The sequence below is a fragment of the Amblyomma mixtum genome, unplaced genomic scaffold (genome assembly GCF_055824585.1).
Source record: "Amblyomma mixtum isolate Tamu unplaced genomic scaffold, ASM5582458v1 scaffold_65, whole genome shotgun sequence".
In the NCBI taxonomy this organism is placed as follows: domain Eukaryota; kingdom Metazoa; phylum Arthropoda; class Arachnida; order Ixodida; family Ixodidae; genus Amblyomma; species Amblyomma mixtum.
In genome coordinates, this window is record NW_028317762.1 from 69,709 (window position 1) to 83,872 (window position 14,164).

At 44.1% G+C, this 14,164-nt stretch overlaps 1 protein-coding gene across 5 annotated transcripts in view; it reads left to right on the forward strand.

The window, feature by feature from the left end:
* Positions 1 to 14,164, forward strand: part of LOC149324343 (CLIP-associating protein 1-B-like) — a 48,635-nt gene that overhangs the window by 10,828 nt on the left and 23,643 nt on the right. For 4 of the 5 annotated variants that reach the window (XM_089565608.1, XM_089565610.1, XM_089565609.1 and 1 more), the window contains 12 exons: positions 2,119 to 2,254; positions 2,726 to 2,796; positions 3,474 to 3,611; positions 4,912 to 5,106; positions 5,832 to 5,905; positions 6,659 to 6,754; positions 8,808 to 8,906; positions 9,580 to 9,753; positions 9,891 to 9,971; positions 10,601 to 10,683; positions 11,236 to 11,352; positions 12,814 to 12,999. In XM_089565608.1, the coding sequence (XP_089421734.1) occupies positions 2,119 to 2,254; positions 2,726 to 2,796; positions 3,474 to 3,611; positions 4,912 to 5,106; positions 5,832 to 5,905; positions 6,659 to 6,754; positions 8,808 to 8,906; positions 9,580 to 9,753; positions 9,891 to 9,971; positions 10,601 to 10,683; positions 11,236 to 11,352; positions 12,814 to 12,999 (1,450 nt within the window). The remainder of the gene's footprint in view (positions 1 to 2,118; positions 2,255 to 2,725; positions 2,797 to 3,473; positions 3,612 to 4,911; positions 5,107 to 5,831; positions 5,906 to 6,658; positions 6,755 to 8,807; positions 8,907 to 9,579; positions 9,754 to 9,890; positions 9,972 to 10,600; positions 10,684 to 11,235; positions 11,353 to 12,813; positions 13,000 to 14,164) is intronic. The other variant, XM_089565611.1, reaches the window with a different exon arrangement.

Below are 14,164 nucleotides of genomic sequence, written 5' to 3' on the forward strand. Positions count from 1 at the left end.
TCTATGAGGTCACTGATGATCGCTTTAGTAGCAGTTGTTACCATTGTAAGCTTTCAGGGCTGCTACCGTTGTTTTTTGAAGATTTCTCTGATATTTGATGGATGCATGCAACTCCTGGTCTAGCAATTGCACGCACAGTGAAATGTCAAAAACCGCCCCAAAATTTATGGCATCTTTCGTCTGACACTGATGTACTTTCTCCAACAAACATGCTTTCGACATTTTCAAGTGTAGGTGGAACTGTGTGCTTCTATGCAGAGTTAACGATCATACTTTATCTTGCATAATTATAGCCATAAAGAATTAACATTTTTAAGCATAATGTGGCCACAAACAGCATCAGCTTTGTTTCAAGCAATGCTATTGTGAAATTTCATCCAAAACCTTCTCAAAAAGCCTTTCTCCCAGCATACCGGGTGTTGGAAATAAAATTATTCTCTCCCAATGTAAACTAAATAAAAAAAATAATTTGCTCAATTAGGCAAAGTGGAAGCCTGGAGGCACACAAATACTTTAAGGGGTTAGTAGTAAAGGAGGAGCATGCACTACAGGTTTCAGAATAGAGATTAGGGAAGCGATGCGAGTGGCTAGTTTAACGGAACACCGAGGACAAGACTATCCAATTTTTGTTGTTGGCCAATATAGTAAGTTCTGTGGCTCTTTCTCATGACACCGAGGTTGGAAAGGGCTCTGTGATCACCACCTTGTTGCAGATGGCAGTGAAGCCTGGCCTTGGAGATCTGCACCACTGTTTTGGCATCGCAGCAGTTTGCTTGCAAGAATGGCCAATGACAGCGATACCTGCAATTAATTTTCTGACCTTTTCTAGCTTATGAAAGCTTTGTTTTCAGTGAAAGTAACGCCTTTGTCATTAGAACATGGTAATCTGTCTATACGGGCCAGCTTCAATTTGTCCTCAGTGTCCCTTTAAGGGGGGACACTGGTCTTGAAAAAAAAATTTTTATTAATGAAGTCACAGTTACAAAATCTTCAGGGAATATGTATTTTTGTGTGCTGATTCTAAATATGTCATTTAATTTCATGTAAAACAATTCCTTGAGCACTTATGCACATTTTATGCTAGTATTTTGCGGAGAGTTTTGGAAGAAAGTTTGCTGCGGGAAACTCGCTGAAATGTATGCCATTGGGTTCTCTTGACACCAAGGAATACAATAAGGGTGAAGTTGTCTTCCTGCCTATCATAGAACTTAAGTTATAGAGTTTTGAAGTTGTCGCTTCAGAAATGAGAAGGAAAATGTGTATTCCTGTGTGTGAAGTGGCAGCTTCAGTACCCTATTACTCAAGTTCTATGATAGGCAGGAAGACAACTTCACCCTTATTGTATTCCTTGGTGTCAAGAGAACCCAATGGCATACATTTCAGCGAGTTTCCCGCAGCAAACTTTCTTCAAAACTCTCCGCAAAATACTAGCATAAAAAGTGCATATGTGCTCAAGGAATTGTTTTACATGAAATTAAATGACATATCTAAAATCAGTGCACAAAAATACATGTGCCCTGAAAATTTCATAACTATGACTAAATTAATAAAATTTTCTTTTCAAGACCAGTGTCCCCCCTTAAAGTCTCTTTTTAAATGACATGTGCACCAGAGGAACTGGTAGCAGTGGTGACAAGTGGCACAGACTGATGTCGCCATTGAGTTAACGGCACTAAAGGTTGCAGCACAAGTATTTTAATGGACTGTTACAAATGTGATTACACCAGTGGTGCAGATAGATAATGACAGTCGGTGCCAAAACCTTAGCAGTGTCATGTACACCGATCAATTTTGTACTGTCCTGTCTGTGATATTGCCCGTGCCCCCTCTCCCCCAACATGGCAGGCCTGGGTAGCCTTGGATTAGCTAACGGACCAGCTTGCATTGGTGACTGTTGCACAGGATGTTCTCAGTGGTTAGCGCTGCATTGCTATCGGAAATCTAGATCTTGTTAGTTCACCTCCATGCTCTCAAGCACTCCTTTTCCATGCCACCGCATGTTTGTCTTTGCCTAGCACGATGATGTCCTTTGTTTCTGTTGTAGCTTGACTGTAAAGCATTTTACTGGTCCAGGTTTTCATTCTGATAAATTTTGCTCATATCCTTTGTTTTTTGCAGTTACTTATCACAGCAGTTGGGCCAAAAGCTCGACCACTTCTCAGAGGCAGTACTTCCAGCGCTAATAAACTTAATCCCCAATAGTGCCAAGATCATGTCCACATCCGGCATTGTCACAGTACGGTTTATTATACAGGTAATTAAAGAGTTTGCCTGTATTCTCATTCTTACTCTTGTTGTGCTGCAAGGTTTTATTCATGGGAAAGAAGTTGTGAACACTAAGCAGTCCTATTAGGGAATAATTACATATGTCTGCTTTAGTAATTGCTTAATATTGTAATAGAATAGCAGTGCTACTGCTTTTGGCAACACTTATAATATGTCAACTTGCCACACAGTTGCCGGTAGTTGGGTGGCACCCAGGAGCGAAGACTCGTATATATTCATGTGGTTTGGTTTGGTTTACGGGGTTTAACGTCCCAAAGCGACTAAGGCTATGAGAGACGCCGTAGTGGAGGGCTCCGGAAATTTCGACCACCTGGGGTTCTTTAACGTGCACTGACATTGCACAATACACGGGCCTTAACGTGGTACATAGAGCTCCACATATAGCAAATGCTAGACTGCAAAATATTGAACACTTGCACATTTTTGCTTGCCATTTTAGCACACTCACGTGAGTCGGCTGATACCAGTGATCACAATGAACCTGAGTTCAAAGTCTAAAGACATCAGAAAGTGAGTACCATCTTTCCTTTTTCTGTAGTACAAATTGTACCTGTGGTGATTCAATTTATGTAATAATGTGTTCTTGAAAGAAATTTTATTATATTCAACCAAAATATAGATTCAGAATAAATTGCTTTGCATTTGAAGTGCATCATTATGAAGCTTCAATTTTAGCTTGGGTAGCCTTTTTTGGGTTCTGCTGTGCGTGTACTGTACCATGTACAGTTTGTGGCATATATTTTATCCTTGGCTTTAAAAGAACTAACAAAACGTGTCGTAAGCGTTATCTTACCTGGGGAGTAAAGGTAAAACCCTATGTGTGGCTTTGTTTGTTTGTTTTTTTTTTTTTTTTCACTTCTTTTCTGTGAACCTGAGACTAGAGTTATGTAACAGGTTGACATAAATCTGAGCACATAATTTTAGCATCTTAAATAAAGTGCGATACCTAAAACACAAGTCAAGCGCCTTCCTTGCGATGAAATAGTTTTCAGCCTCCTTTGCATTCGTGTGGAGCATGTCTGGATGAGTACCAGTGGTTTTCGTCTGGAAACTTGCTGCGTTTTGATGTCATTTTTTCAAACAACCAATACAAAGCGTTTGGTATGACAAACGTAGCCACTGTGTCAAAGGTTTTAGCATTCTCACGGCATTTCTAATGCTGTCATGTCTTCTTCGTCCTTGTGCAGGTCGTGCTTTGAGTTTCTCGACCAGCTGTTGCACACGTGGCCCACGCACACTTTGGAAAGGCACATTGCCATCCTCCAGGAAGCCATCAAGAAGGGAATCAGCGATGCTGACCCCGAAGCTCGTGCCTTTTCACGCAAGTGAGTGACTTGCACCGTCTTGTTATTAATTTTGGAACCTGGGCCATAACCACGATCACGACCGCTGCCATAATTGTGGTCATCTGTTTAAAGCAGTGTTACAAATACAGTGGCATTTTTTTGTTGTTGTTGTTGCTGCCTAGTTCTGTGTTGCAAGTACTTCAGGCATTGCTGTGGTTTTGTGGTCTTGTTAAATTTTTGGTTAGTGTTAACATTGTGGAACAGCTTTCACTGCGAAGGTTTGTGGCAGTTCTTTCTGCTAGAGCAGCCCCTGGGTGGCATTACAGGAGTGTAGGAAAAGGAATGCGGATACGGTTGAGCTGTACTTTCCTTTGTTCATGTCACCCTCCCACCCCCATTTTTTTTTTCTTTTTTCAGACCCTAAATGTCAACTGTGCCCAAACTAGCCCATTGAGCAACCCTACTTATAAGAGCCCGATATACAACAAATTTTGCATAAATTTTACATAAATGTGGAAGTTCACGCATCATTTGCGTTTGCTTACTAAAGCGGCAAGTCACGTTACCACTGTGCTTAGGTCTCGATTCCAACTAAGGATATTGTCAGGCTGTGTAATGCATAACACTTTTTGGGAATGTGTTGTTCATTGGCAGAGAAAAATAGTTTGAAATATAAGAGCCGACAAACCTTAGGCTCATAGCGGCTGTTGCATACTGCTCACGCCTTGCCTATGGTTTTGGTTACCAGTTTATCTATGTATCTTGAAAGCATGCCGACGAATTAGGGCTAGAAACGGAGGCAGCATTAGTTTATGAAAGAACGAGACAGGTATAAACTATGGGACATCACCTGCTTTAATGATGCAGGCATTGTGTATGCATTGTTGAATAGGAAAATAAGAAAAATGTGAAAGTTTACAACTCGACCAATTTCCTACTCGGTTTTATTTATTAATGTTTCTGGGATTTTTCGCTCACTGCAGACGACGACACAGGCTTTTCTGCGACACGGGGCCCTTAACACTATTGTGTAAACTGACTAGCCTTTCTAGTCAGCCTAATCTTTCCTAGCAACGGAGCCTTTCCATCCACGTGCTTGGATTTGATGCTCCCTGTAATGAACTTTCCACTGTGGACCACTCGTAATGATTAACTTGTCATACCTTCTGGATATTTCTGGCTCAACGAAGTCTGCTGCTCGGTGCGATCTTTGATTATTCCTCTACTTGTTTCATCTCGATTTCCAGCTGTTTATTTCAAACTTTCCGGTCTTAGCACAGTGGCTTGTGAACTTGTCCTTGCGTCGTCCAGTGCTTTATTCTGCTTTCACGCATTGCAGGGCCTTCTGGGGCTTTGCGGATCACTTTAAGGAGCAGGCGGACGTGCTGCTCAACTCGCTGGATACGAGCAAACAGCGCATGTTGCAGGGCGAGCTGTGCATGAGCAATTCCTCGAGCAGCAACTCGCTCAACAGCGCCCAGGGCCGACCCCTGAAACACTCGGTCTCCAGCCACGGATCCATGGAGAACCTCAGGTACGGTCTGCTGCCACGGCCCTTGGCTTTGTTCTGCCTCCTGCTGTGGCTGGCCAAGGCGCAAGCTGTTGTTCACTTCTGCAGAAGCTCCTTGCTTGCGGCCCACTGCTGTGGGCACAGTAGTTATAAGATTCTACTGTTGAATGAATGAGAGGCCCTGCTCATAGTTGTGGACATGTTTGTCTAGTGCGCCGCCTTGGCGTCGTATGGTTGGTTGGCATGTTTACCTGCATTCGCTATTCTGCTCCTTTAGAGGGCAGGTTACTTAACCCATAATGTGCCCTCAATAGGATGTGCCATTGTTGTCAAAAGTGTCCGGCCTACTGGGTTCACTGGTGAGTCTGTTCTGCACCTCCAAATCGCTAGGTGTGGATCTTTCATTGTCGTCCCTGCAGAGCTGTTCAAGTTCAGGGATTCTTTGAGCGTTCCATAACACTGCTTACCAGCAAGTCATGTGGACCAGACACTTTAGACAGACTAGTCACAGAATTTTAAGAGTTGACTTATTTAACTCTCATGAATTGAGTTAACTTGTTAGTCAAAAAGATCATTTTCTATAGAGGTGTTTACTAATTAATCATAATTTTAATCAGTACCTCATCCAGCCCTTTCTTGAACCCTTCCTTTTATTATTTTTTTTAATGCTCTCATACACTACTCAGATTTGTTCCGAGTTGTGCAGTGCTGTCATTTCTTGTGTGCGTCTTCTGTCTTATGGCAAACAGGCCCGGAAGTGGTACTTCAACTCTGGGGCGGAGGTCTGGCGTGCCGGTCTACAACAATACCAGGAGTGCCTCTGGTGCGTTGAAACATTGAACACTAGTCCCTAAGTAGCTTGACTCTGCGTGTTGGGCCAGTGGTACTTTGAAGACTGGCTGACCTCAGCTTGTGCTGGTAAAAAAAAAAAAAAATAACTGCCGTGGCTACAGTGAACTAGAAGTTGAGGTAGTGAAAAAAGCAGGAGCCGCGGTGCATAGGCGGCGTGAAGCCGGAAATGTTGACTGCCGGGGGGGGGCATTGGCACATCATTAATGACGTTGGCGTGCTACTGCCAAGCCAGATAAGCTGGCAATGCTGAGCTAGCTGCACCATTGTCACTGCTACCATTGCGCCCGCTTCGGAGGTCGTGAATCTTCGAGGTTGATTGTTCTTTGCAGCTTGGAAACAGCCAGATAAGTCGCAGTCTGGGGCAATAGCTTCTCAATGCCCATTGGTCAACTGCAATGTTTGGTTTGTTATAAAGGCACTATATTGTCTTCAGTGGACTTTCTCAGAAACTTCCGTATTTACACCGCAGCTCCCACTTTTCACACTACCCCCACATCCTAATTCACTGTGGCCGTGGTGTTCTTTAGCCAAACTGCCCTTGCACATTTAAAGATAAACGTTGTCATAATTCAGCCCACATATCAAGTATCCTCTGGCAGTGGTGGTAGCTTATTTTGATCTTTTTTTTAATTTTATTTCTTATTTACTTCTCATTTCTTTTAATTTTTTTGCCTTGGTTGCCTTATTGTTTTGTTTGCTTTGTTTTCGTTTGCCACCTCCTCAGTTCGGTCCAATAGTGCCATTGACTTGGGGGCCGCAAGAAGGGCACGAGCGCGTGCCTTTTCCACTGCACAAAACAGAGGCACTGGAGCATCACTGCGTAAGTGGCACTGAGCAGGAGCACTATGTTCATGTTTCCCTCGGAAAACAGGAGAGTGCCTGTTGTATCTTTGGCTAAAATGCCACTCCATCAATAATTTACTTTTCTTGTGCCTTTTTTGTCGTAAACTCTGGTCTGACCAGTAGTGGGTACTACAGTCCTACTGCTTATTACCATCGTGTAAGCATTGAAGTCACTGGTTTCAGGTATATGTAAATTGTTGTCAAGTTGCAGAACTCGCGACCTAGGTTTATACTCTGTGAAACTGTGCTAGCTTGTTTTTCTTAAAAGCTGGTCATTCTGGACAAAGAACTTGTGTGAAGAAAATTGTGTAATCTTGACATCGCAGACAGTGGACGCCAAAATGCGAAGCATTTGCTACTTTTCGTCTTTATTTTTTGGTTTGCAAAGAATCCCACATCTTTCTGGTTGTAATATGGTGCAGGCCTTATCGTGACAGTGTGCGCTCAGATTTTCACAAATTGTGTTTCCATCCAAATCATTATTTGGAGCTATTTTCATTTGTGGCAGAATAAAATGTGGTGTTGTGCTGTTCAAAGCATTAGGGTACTTTTCTAGCTGCGTCCATGCAAGAAAGACCCCGGACAACTTTGCAGTAATGTTGCTTCATTAGCATTCATTTTTATCATTGTGCAATTAACATGTACAGTCAGCTTGTGGCATTGGGAGTTTGGTAACTAGCACTCTCAGGTAACTAGCGCCGACTTCCGGATTTCAATCAGCCTTCTTTGCTTTTCAGTTAGTTTTGAAATTGCATAATTCAGACTGTGCTTTTGGCTAATCCAAACCAGTTGTTTTGTTGTGGAGAACTGCAACTAGAGAACAGAAGAATGACTGTAGACTTGGGAAGCTGGACATTGAAAGATGAAGGGCACTGTGACTACTTGGAGCCATGGCAAATTGAGCCTTTGCATGCCACTTCCACTTATCACCTTGCAGTGTCTTTTCAGTACTCACTGCAGTATAGAATCCAATTTCCCATTCAGCTCATCTCCCTGACACCGTGAGCAGAATGCCATGGTAATTAAAATTCATAAGTGCTTGCCATAGAGGAAGTTGAGGCATGTGTGAGGAGGAATAGAAATGCAGTAAGAGGCAGGGTGTTGACATTTTTTAATGGGCTAAAGCAATCTTTGTTTTAACTATTCCTTCCTTTAATATTTTTCCTTGGGTTTTTTTTTTTTTTTTTTCGTTATTGGAAAGTGAAGCTTCTGAACATTGAAATAAAAATTTGTGACCCAAAGGACTTGATATATGGTGACCGCAGCAGCGGCCTAGTGAGCATCCGCCTCACATGCGGGAAGTACGAGGTTCTGCCCTCATTGCCGGAGTATACCTGCCGGTGGTGCTGTAAACAAGCTTTCTGTTGGCCGAATGCTCATTTTATCTCGGGTGATGAAATGCTTGGGAAATGGGTCTTTGACCCCACCTTGAGTAGAAGAAAACACCTTGCGCCATGGTACTCTTTGGCCAAAGGTGCCCTTGCTCCGTAAAAATTCATCATCATCATCAAGGACCTGATTGTGATGGTTGACCCATTTCAGTGCTACGTGTTGCATTTGTGCACGCACATTATGGTGCCCCCTGTTCTGAAATTGTAATGGCCTTCAGAAGTTCCTTGTTGCTGCTGCTGGGTATATGCAATGTGAGTGACCATAGTGGAACATATCATAGCCCCGCTGTGTCTGCAGAATATATGGAAAAATCATTGTGCAATATTTTATGCACTGAACACCAATTTGGAAGTGAAGCATCATTTTTGAAGCTGAACATCATTTGGTCTGAAGTCAGTAAGGCCTGCGAGCACTTTTTTTTACAATTCCGTGGGAAGCATATTGAAGGCTTAGCTATGTATTAACGGAGGCGCATTTTGTGCTTTGAACATGCATACAGTATTTAGGCACCTGTTATGCTGCTTCAAGACTTGCGCATTCGTTAAAGTTTGTGAAATCTTCAGTGCACCTGACGGTTTTTCTACCACTCCATGTGGTTAGCTCATTCTGTTTTCTTCTTCTTTCACATTGGCTTACAGCTCGTCCAGGAACAAAACGAGCTGACACCATTTCAAGCACAATGGCATCACCTGAGCGAATAAGCCGAAGTCGAACGAAAGGTGTTTCCCAGTCACAGCGTAAGTGATATTTAATGCCTGGTTTAGTCGCTGCTTTATATTGGTTATGTCTAAACGATTTCATAATTGCAGGAAAAACACACAGCCTCAACATTGTCACTTGTCTCTAGTGAGCACAATGCAATTGGCGTTCTGTAACTAATCTAAAGTCATTGAGCCATATCTGTAGACATGCATATAAATGCATGGCTTCCTCTAAATAACATGTGAAGGCCTATGGCAGAATAATAAGGTACCCGCCACGGTGGCTCAATGGTTATGGCGCTCGGCTGCTGCCCCGAAAGACGAGGTTCGATCCCGGCCGCGGCGGCCGAATTTCGATGGAGGTGAAATGCTAGAGCCCCGTGTACTGTGCGATGTCAGTGCACATTAAAGAACCGCAGGTGGTCAAAATTTCCGGAGCCCTTCACTACGGTGTCCCTCATAGCCTGAGTCACTTTGGGACATTAAACCTCAATAAACCAAACCAAGCTAGAATAATAAGGTGGCTATCTCAGTACTCTTGCATTACAGCACAAGGCAAAAAATGGGCAGTCTAAAAAAAAAACCTCAGTTAGTGAAGGTCTACCAGAAGCAATGCATGTCAACGAAGGGAAGCTTTAATGTTGCACGTGAAGTGTTAAGCTCCAGAAAGGACAGCGTGTGTGATTCATATTGCTGTTGGGTTATGTAGCAAGCAGCAGGTCTGGCTCCCCAACATCTCGGCTGAGCTATGCTACCTACTCGGCTACGCATGCGGATGGCACGGGACGGGTGCGCCGGAAGTCCGGCATTCCCACGCCGGTGGGAACCAGCCGCGAGGCAAGCCCCACGCGGCCCACAGGCCCCTCCCCTGGAATGGCAGGGGGTGAGTAGCTATACTCCGCATGCATGTTTTCACCGAGGGGGGAGGGGGAAAGGAAAAGCTTTCTTTTTTTTCTGTGGCACAAATGTGCAGCTTGTGTTTTTCATCACCTATCGTTATTCTTCCTTCCATCGATGCAGTGTACGAGCGTCGTCTGAGTGGAGGCTCCAGGCGCCCTTTTATGGGTGCCTCAGAGCGGTATCACCCAACTACCATCACAAGTGAGTGCACGTTCGAGCGTTTGGTTTCTTTGAAGGACTGTGGCACTGCGGGATAAATAGGATATTTGGTGCAAGTGTTGTTCAAATTCTGTGGCAAAAGAAATGTGTGATGTGCCACTTTTAAACATTGAAAACGTGGTTGTGCTACTTGCTGTTTCCCAGACATGGAGTGGGCCAGCTCTGCAAAACTAATTTCAAAGCTAGCTTCCCTTGAAGGGCTCCCTGCTCCTGCTTTCTGTGTTTTGATGATTGTAAAATTTCCTGCATGTTATGCAACAAAGAACTTGCTAAATGTATGTGTGTGGTCAAACCACACACCTGTAAGCCTTGCCAGCAGTTTTTTTTGCTCCCCCACATTTCCATTGAGTAGCTGCAGTGGATGTGGCATTATGTGGATTATGTGGATGTGGATGTAGCATTTTCACATCTGTATTCAGTTATTGGCATTTTCACAAGTTGTATTTTGTTAAGAGACGGCATAACTCGTTTTATTTGCTGTCTTATCGCAACACATGATAGTGCCACAGACATTCTGACAGGTGCATTTATAGTTTAACTCCCTCCCTTTCTGGGTATCTTGTTCATGCTGGTTGTCTGGTGCCTTGTTCTTTCTTTTCCCTTGGAAACAGCCGGAGCTCCGTTGATGGCTCAGCAGATTCTGCAGCAGAGCAAAGAAGCTGAAGCTGCAGTGGCAGATGCTTTAGAGTGCTGGGTAAGTGAGCTCAGTCATTCTCATGTCCTTTAGGAAAATGTAAAAATGTCATTACCTGAATCTGTAGCTTTGAATATGAGGGACAATTATTTTCCTGTACCTTATGCTTTGCATGACGATAGGTGCTTTCTGACACTTTCCATTAGTGTTATGCTGTAGTGCTGAAATGTGTAGATTGCAGTTTCCTCATTTCACAATTACAATGACATCATAAGCAAGGAATTCAAAAATTCAAACTGGGCTGTATGCTCCTAGATGTCATCGACAATGACAGGAAAGCTTCTCCAGTTCAGCCCAAATGCAATCGTTACCTGTTTTGAGGAACTTGTGTGCCGGTCTTTCATGTTGTGTTAATTATTAGCGACACTGCTGCACAGGTACTACAGTATTAGCATTGTTGCATAGTAGCATAAATAGCACTTTTTTTTTTTTTAGGTTTGTAGATGGCTTAAACCTAATTCTTCTGACCGATATATGACAAAGGTCTGCATTACTCTTGCATTCTTGCCATCTTTCATGACCTCCAGCTGTGCTTTCTGCTATCTGTTTCAGAATACACCCCCAAGGAAAAACCGCTACAACGCCTTCGATGACCAGTCGGACGAGAGTGAAACTTCCAGCGTCTGCTCAGATCGCTCGTTCAGTTCCTACAACAGAGGGGGCTATGAGGTGCGCTTTTTGTTGCTGTCCTATTTCTGGTTTGGTTATTCTAATAAATTAGTACTATTTCTAGTTCAGAGTTGTGCCTAGTCACCCATATCGAATATACGTCCTTTACAGGCTTGTAGTAGCGTTTCAGCCAGTAAACAGCTTGTCTTTTGGAATAGCTTTACATGTTACACTGCACCATCACTATAAAACTCCAGCCCTGTGCATGTGTGTCAAGTCTTGGAAATTTCATGTAGCTGGTTGCAGTGCGATGCCGTCGCTTTTCATCTTCAACCTGCCCCATCGTTTCATTTTCACATTTCACTTTTCCTATTCCCATCGTAGAATAAGCAGACCAGGGACATGTTCTGCTAGCCGACCATTTTATTCTTCCCCTACGCCAAAGCTCTCTCTCCCTCTGTTCTGACAAAGTGAAAGGGAATTTAATGCTTCTTCAGGCTAGGTGTGAGGGATGCCATACACTATTTTTAGTCGTTAATTGCCACCCTTCATATATAACTGCTGAACTGCTAACTCGGGTAATTTTTATCCTCCTTCCCCTGCACTAGAAAAGAAATTTGATGTCTAAGTTACACACCTGTACGGGACGCACCTGTGTATGTTACGAGCGCCTCTAAACATCCGCTTTGCTAGTCATCCATCAGCTTCATAGTAATGTCTGGCATTTGCCTTGTTCTCTGGCGCCCTTGACTTTGATGCATGCCCTATTTTTGCAGCAAGTAGTGCGAAAAATGGGCTTGGGCAGGGCATGTAATGAGAAGGCAAGATAACCGCCGGTCCTTGAGGGATTCCAAGAGAAGGCAAGTGTAGCAGGGGGTGGCAGAAAGTTAGCTGGATTAAGAAATTTGCGGGGATGTAGTGGCCGCAGCTGGCAAGGGCAGGGTTAACCGGAGAGGCATAGGAGGGGCCCTTGCCCTGCACTGGGTGTAATTAGGCCGATGATGATTGTGCCTTGGGTTCTCTCATAGAAATAACACCATTGAAGAGAAACCACGTCATTTTCTGAGCACAGAGCAAGCTAGTAAACTTGCGCTCAAAAGTATAGCTATCGATCTTTTTGGTCTTTATCTTCTGGTGTACTTGGGAATCCACGCCATCAGCCTTTTTATTATAAAACTTGTATCGCATGCAAAAGAAGTTGGGCACTTCAGTTGTCTATTATGCTGCGAAAGCGCAAGTTGCCGTGGTGGCAAAGTACCTGTAGTGATCAGCTTACGCAGAAGCAACCAGCCTGCAGAAAATGCATAAGAATGCATTGCCTCTGTTTATATGGCATCCTCCTCTGTCATAAAAATTTCCATGACTTGTAGGTCACGCATGTGATGCCAGTTCTCATAAAGGAATGTCCAGTGGTCAGAAGGATAAGTGGTCAGATCGTTGCATGGGGTGCAGTGGTGGAAATTCAGGGTTGGGGAAGAACATAACAGTGCACATGTAGGAAAACTTATTTCCTATCTGCAGGGCCACGTAGCACTGCAGGATGTGCCGAGCATTGTGAAGCACCTGTCGAGCATCCACTGGTCGGACCGCAAGGAGGGCTTGCTGGGCCTGCTGTCAGTGCTGCGGTCGGGACGCACCCTCTCTCTGCCGGACCTCAAGAAGGTCACAGACATGTTCACCAAGATGTTCATGGACCCCCACACCAAGGTAGACAAGGACAAAGGAAGACTAACATATAGTTCTTCATTACCGAGTCAGTCAAGTCACCTCCATAATTTTGTTTGGAGCTTTGTGCTGTTTTCAGATTTTTCACTGGGGAAATGAGCTGCAGGTGCCTGACAGCCATGTGTTGGCCCCCAGCCATACCAAGCATTGCATGGTTTATGCTACTTTGTGGTTCTTCTGCATTGTAATTTACAATGTAGCCAAATTTGAGTTGTGCAACTGTTCAAGTGGTGGTCAGTGCATCATGTCTCATGTGCACGCTGAAAAGTTGCTTTCTAGGGTTGCATATGATGTCCAAGGCTGTCATATTGGGTGGTCAGCAGAGCAGACATTGCACGCTAGGCACTGTGGTCACTCTTTAGGGTGGCAGTTTACAGCTGCTGAAGCTATAAATTACAGGCTTGCTATAGCTGTGAAGTGCTGAAGTTGGATATGCGATCCCCTGATGCCCAGATCTTATCGACTAGTGAACGCGCAGGTATTCTCGACTTGTCTTGCAGTAATGTACATTGTGATGAATTGGACATTGGAAAGGAAGGCCCACCATGCGCAGGCCCATTTTCTTAGAATGCGCTGCCTCAAGCGACTGTGGGTCCACTTGATCGGCGGCTGGCTTTGGGGACGCTTGTGGAAGTTGGCAATCTTTTGATTGCTTTCTGTGAGATCCATATTGTAGAAGACAAGTTTTCTCAGCTTACCAATAGGAGTATGGTGAGGGCAGGGGCATGCAGCTTTTGACATTTGATGCTAACAAATTGCATCATCATCCTCATCATCAGGCTGACTAGGCCCACTGTAGGCCAAAGGCCTCTTTCATGTCTCTCTAATTAACCCTGTCCTTTCCTTGGGTACAAAAACAAACAAACAAAAAATAACAGTTATTAAAGAAATTGCAAGAGCTTGAAAAAGAAATTGGAGGGAACACTTAAGGTTCGCTGTAAGGTTATGATGCGATAGTCCTCATACGCCTCCTGGCACAGTGCTGCAGCATTTAAGCGATGTGCCACTGCCCTGCGATGGCAGGTGCTGCCACCGGTGAGGCTTGTGCAACCCAGGTTACTCTTCCTGAGTGACTGTCAGTAGTTTAACTGCCACCTGCCACTGCGGTCAGTTTGCTCACAATCCGGTGGGCGGCAGGTTGTCATGG